We start from the raw sequence: 6000 nt of genomic DNA, 5'->3' as shown, positions 1-6000 counted from the left end.
CGAGGCGGGGGCGGCCCGGGGAAGGCGGCTCGGCTGCAGCCGCCAGAAGTTTTGCTGCTGAGCGAGGAGGGAGGAAAAAAATTAATTTTAAAAAATTAAAAAAATAAAAAAGGAAAAAATAAAATAAAAGAATAATTAATTAATAAGAATAAAATAATTTTAAAGAAATATAAAAGCCCGGCAACGGCCCTGGAGGATGGGCCGGGACCCCGCGGTGCCCGGCGCGGGGTTGCCCCGGGGCCGGAGTGGGGCCGGGCCGGTGTGAGCGCTCGGGCCGGGGGGGGCCGGGCCGGGGTTGCGGGGCCGCCTCCCTCCCTCCATCCCTCCATCCCTCCCGCCCTGCCCAGCCCTCCGCGCATCCTCCGGCACCGCCGAGCCGCGCCGAGCCGCGCCGGGCCGGGCCGGGGGTCCGAGCCGAGCCCAGTCGCCGGGGCCGAGCCGTGGCGAGCGGGAGGATGAGGGGCATCCTCTGCTTCTGCACCCTGGTCCTTCTGGGTGAGTAACGCGGCGGCGCGGGGGGACAACTTTCTGCTGAGCGGGGTATTTCGGGGGGTCTCTCCCTCCCCAGCGCTCCGGGAGCGGTGACAAGCCCCGGGGTGGCATCGCCGAGGTCGAGCTGGACGGGGCTTGGAACAACCTGGGGTGGTGGAAGGTGTCCCTGCCCGTGGCACGGGGTTGGAACGAGATGGGCTTGAAGGTCCCTTCCAACCCAATCTATTCGGTGATTCGGTGCCCATCAGCTTTGTGTTGTCTCCTCTGGCGCTCCGGGTAGTCCCGTTTGCCGCGGAAATGCCTAAATTCACCCCGGGAATGAAAGCAGGCACTCCTTGCTTGGGAAGGGGAGCTCGGAGGGGTCGCGCTGGGGAAGGAGAGGCGAGTTTTGCACAGCGCGGTGATGCCGAGGCTGGAAAATGTCGCGCTTTGCTTTGGGGGGCAGGTGGCAGCGGGGTGGCAGCCCCGGCTCTGTCACCGCGCTGTGCGGCACCGAGCACCGTGTCCTGGGCACCGACCCGACCCCGCTGCGTGGCTGTGTGTGCGCTCGGAGCTTCCCGCTGCAGATATTCTCACACACCCCCCCCAAACCCGAGCTGTCTTCAGGGCTTTGTTTTCCTGCGGCGAGCGAAGGGCTGAGGACCCTCACATGTCTCCTCCATCCCCGTGGGAGCTCCAGAGGCATCCCTGCTCCAGCGGCGTGGCAGGGAGACGCTGTGCCCCGTGGGATGCCGCCGTGCCCGCGGGGATGTTTGGCTGCAGCTCCCGGGCTTTGAGCATCCCGCTCGCATCCTCCTTCTCCTTAGCTTAGAGCGGACGCTTCTCCCGAGCGGAATTCCCGGCGCTCGCCGCGTCCCTGGGAAGAAAGAGCCGTGGGTGAAGGGGTTACAGCCCCCGGCAGCGGTTGGGAATGCCTGGATGCCACCCCGACACGGGGATTTTTTTTTTTCACTCCCTCCTTTGTGCTTCTCAACCCCGAGACTGAGCGTGTGCTTAAACAGACCGGGAAAGGCTTTGGGGATGCAGGGATTGGCAGGCGCCGGTGCTCTTGGGGTGCCCTGTGCGGGAGGGAAAGGTCTTGGGATGCGTGGAAGGGGCTGGCACATCGCGGCTCGCCCGGTGCTGCCACCCTTGCACACTCAGCGCACCTCCCGGGAAAGACCCCCGAGCAGGATCTTCCTTCCCGCGGTGGGAAAGGCTTTGTCAGAGCTCCAGGTGATTCCTCTGGCCGGCTCTCCCTGTCACTAGATGTCACCAGCAGCAACTCTTCCATGTCCCAAAGGCTGGGGAGAGGCGAATTCGACCCCTCCAGGAGGAGGGACCATCCTCAGCCAGGGAATGCTTCGCTCCAGGGGTTTGGAGAACAGCGGGACATGGATGTGCCCCAGGTTGGGTTGGCTTGGCCTTGGAGGCGCTGGGGGAGGTCTCAGCACCCCTCAGAGCTGAGGGGTTTGTCCTTTAGGGCTCCTGTGACTTCTGGCTGGGGGTGCAGGTCTCTCAGGATGCGTTTTCCAAGGGATTGGGATTGACTGTCTGCCTGATGGACTGCCCGGGCGCCAGATTGATTCCTCTGGAGAGGGTGGACTCAGAGAGAAGAGGAAATGGCCTGTTCTCTGTTGTCAGCACAGCAGTTGGGAATGGGAACCATGTGTTGGGGACACACTCATTGCCTCCAGCCCAACCACAGCAAAGCCATCAGCCACTACTCACCTTCTGGCCTCTGATCCTGAGGTCTCCAGAAGGACCTTTTCATCCCTGAGCTGCCATTTGACCCCTGCAGGCACAACACCACCCCAGGAGATGCTGTTGGATACCCTCAGCCTGCTCTCTATACGTATTTTTGGGATGTTTGTGGCATGGATGGGCATTCAGATGTGCCAGGGGAGATGCCCTGCAGGGACTGAGGGTGCCAGTTCCAGCTCCATCCGAGCCAGCTGCACCCCACATGAACTGCACTGTGAGCACTTTGCTTTGTGTGCGTGTCCCTGGCATTTTTTGGGATAATCATGAGTGGAGAAGGGAGGGCTTAGAGAGGTCTTGGATCTCTGAGGTGGGACTGGGTGGCATCACCACCATCCAGCCTGGCTGAGGAGCTTCTGCTGCCACTTCATATCCAGCTGCCTGGTGGCCCAAGCGCTCAGGGTGACCAAGAGTGGGTAACTTGGAGAACTGAACATTATTTAACCTGGAGAAGAGGAGGCTCAGAGGTGACCTCAGCACTGTCTGGAACTGCCTGAAGGGAAGTTCTGGCCAGCTGGGGGTTGGTCTCTTCTCCCAGGCACTCAGCAATAGGACAAGGTGGCACGATGGGCTCAAGCTCTGCCAGGGGAAATTGAAGGTGGAGAGCAGCAAAAACTTCTTTGCAGAGAGAGTGCTCAGGGATTGGAATGGGCTGCCCAGAGAGGGGGTGGATTCCCCATCCCTGGAGGTTTTTCAGCTGAGCTTGGCCGTGGCACTGAGTGCCATGATCTGGTAAAGGGACTGGAGTTGTATCAAGGGTTGGACTTGATGATCTGGGAGGGCTTTTCCAACCCAATCCATTCTATGATTCTATTTTTATGTTCCTTGAGCACTTTTCAGCCAGATCTGCTCCCTGCCCTGCCTCTCCAGCAGCCACAGGAATGCCAGTGCCAGCAGCAAGGACAGAGTGGGAGCTGATGGCTGGGGACAAGGACATGGCTTTGGGGAAGTTCATTTTGCTGCCCTGCTGGCCCCTGATATTGGCTTGAATTGGCAAAAAACGCCACTCCCAGGGCAGTGATGAGGAAATCCAGGAAGGCTTTATGGAAAATCAATGCTCTAAAAAGCACTGACATAGTTAGACATAAAGAATATAATTAATAGAATTAATTTTACACCTGCAACCAGCCCCCAGGGCACTGCCCAGATCTCAGAGGGCACAACAGTCCCTGAAATCACAGAACAACAATTAAAGGCTGAGAAGGAGATTCTGGGCAGAGTTGAACGCTGGAGTTTGCTGTGCAGTCCCTGTGGGACCAAGAGCCAGTTCTGGACTATTGGGATGAAGAACAGGATTCCTAAATGGCCTCTGGGTGGGTTTTTCTCCAAGTTTTCCTGCACTCAGCCATTCCCATAATTCCTGATCTTTCCCACAGGATACTCTCATGTCCAATCAAACACAGGAGACTTTCTGGGGGATTTTCACCTGGTTTAGGAACTCAGATCCCAGGGGGAAGAGCAGAAAAACATCGAGAAAAACCTGACAAATGCCTCTTGTGTGTGTGAGAGAGAGGGAAATGCTCCTTAAATTAGTGGCTTTGTCAGTTCTGACAGGAGCAATCCGTTCTTTGCATCAACAGGAATGGGATATTTATGTCTCCCCGTGCTGGTGCAGAGCAGAAATGAAACTTCACCCTCAACAGGCTGCCTTCAAACACTCTGCAAAGATCTTACCACACCCAGAAAGTCTTTTTTTTCTTTTTTTTCTTTTTTTTTTTTTTTTTCCAGAGCTCTGGAGCTTTAAATAGTAATTACCAGTGGGTAAAAATTACTACCACTTAAGGCTAATAATGAGTATGAATTACTGCAAATATCACTTTATTTTGCTTTTGGAGACAGAAATGTCTTCCCCTGCTCTCCTGGCAGTTTTCACAGATGACTTGTGTTGTGCCTGAAATTCCCTTCATCATTTTCCACACAAGACTTGTTCATTTTTATAACTTTCCACTTGGCCATTTTTAAACATGACTTTTAATGTTTCCTGAGTTTGCCACCTCTTGATGAAAGTGTCCTGATACCAAGATAGCCATGATTTCTTTTTCCCTCTAGTGGACTTTATATTCCTTTTGCTTCCTTAAAAAATATATAAATGACCTCTTGCTTCTCAACCCAGAAGTGAAAGAGAACAAATTGAAAGGTAGTTCTCCTACTAAAAGAATAATTTTTTTTTCCAGAAGAGCACATTTCACCAGAAGAACATAAAAAAGAAAGAAAACTATGAAAAGCTTGTTCTTGTCAATGTGCTGCTCCCTTGTTTCAAAAGAATCTGGAAAAAAAACCCTCTGGCAACACCTCCTGGCAGTGAATTCCAGTCCTGGATGGAGCTGGGATGGTGGGAGGTTGGATGGTGGTTGGGAAGTGGGGCTGAGGACACATTTCCACCACCTCACGTGGCGCCTTCATCTCTTTGTCCATCACAGCTCTAAAGGTTCAAATGTGCCTGTGATGGGACCAGATTCCTGGTGAGACCAAGTGGAACATCTTGGCTGAGAGGATGAGTTGGAAGGGGTGGATGGGAAGTGGAACCATGGATGGTCCTGGAGGAAAACTAAGTTGGGTGTGACCAGGCAGGGAAGGGTGTCCAGGAAGGGCTTGTGCTCTTCAAGGTGATGGAGGACAGGGAGTGTTTTATGGAGAGCAAGAAGGGCTTCCACAAGTGAAGCCTTCATTTATCCTGGCTAGAGGAGAACCTGGGACTGGCACAGGAAAGAAAAATGAGTGTGTAGGAAGGACAGGCACCTTCTAAGGGGATTGAGTCCATCATCAGCAAATTTGCTGATGACACCAAGTTGGGAGGGAGTGTCGACCTGCTGGAAGGCAGGAGGGACCTGCAGAGGGATCTGGAGAGACTGGAGAGATGGGCTGATTGCAATGGGATGGAGTTCAACAAGGCCAAGTGCAGGTCCTGCCCTTTGGCCACCCCAACCCCCTGCAGCACTCCAGGCTGGGCACAGAGTGGCTGGAGAGCAGCCAGGCAGAGGGACTGGGGGGACTGAGGGACAGGAAGCTCAACAGGAGCCACCAGTGTGCCCAGGTGGCCAAGAAGGCCAATGGGATCCTGGCCTGGATCCAAAGTAGCGTGGCCAGCAGGCCCAGGGCAGTGACCCTTCCCCTGGACTCTGCCTTGGGGAGGCCACACCTTGAGTGTTGTGTTCAGTTCTGGGCCCCTCAGTTGAGGAAAGATCTTGAGGGGCTGGAGCGGGGCCAGAGAAGAGCAACGAGGCTGGAGAAGGGACTGGATGTGGCACTGAGTGTCCTCTGAAACACCTGTAGGGACAGAGAATCCACCATGTCTTGATCCAACCCCACTGGGATCACCAGCCCAGGGCACAGAGTGTCAGAGTGATCCCAGTGGGGTTGGATCAAGGGTTGGACTTGATGATCTCAGAGGTCTCTTCCAACCCAACTGAGAAGAGAAGAGCAAGGAGGCTGGAGAAGGGAGTGGAGCACAAGTGCTGTGGGGAGAGGCTGAGGGAGCTGGGGGTGTTTAGCCTGGAGCAGAGGAGGCTCAGAGGTGACCTCAGCACTGTCTGGAACTGCCTGAAGGGAAGTTCTGGCCAGCTGGGGATGTTGGTCTCTTCTCCCAGGCACTCAGCAATAGGACAAGGGGGCACGATGGGCTCAAGCTCTGCCAGGGGAAATTGAAGGTGGAGAGCAGCAAAAACTTCTTTGCAGAGAGAGTGCTCAGGCATTGGAATGGGCTGCCCAGAGAGGGGGTGGATTCCCCATCCCTGGAGGTTTTTCAGCTGAGCTTGGCCGTGGCACTGA

At 55.1% G+C, this 6000-nt stretch overlaps 1 protein-coding gene across 1 annotated transcript in view; it reads left to right on the top strand.

Annotated features, from left to right (window-relative positions):
- The first annotated feature begins 365 nt into the window (after positions 1–365).
- Positions 366–6000, top strand: part of GFRA4 (GDNF family receptor alpha 4) — a 76674-nt gene continuing 71039 nt past the window's right edge. The window contains exon 1 of the mRNA XM_071555271.1: positions 366–495. Within this exon, the coding sequence (XP_071411372.1) occupies positions 456–495 (40 nt within the window). The 5' untranslated portion in view covers positions 366–455. The remainder of the gene's footprint in view (positions 496–6000) is intronic.

Source organism: Pithys albifrons, chromosome 5 (assembly GCF_047495875.1).
Source record: "Pithys albifrons albifrons isolate INPA30051 chromosome 5, PitAlb_v1, whole genome shotgun sequence".
Lineage (NCBI taxonomy): Eukaryota > Metazoa > Chordata > Aves > Passeriformes > Thamnophilidae > Pithys > Pithys albifrons.
This window is presented reverse-complemented; position numbering and strand designations above follow the sequence as displayed.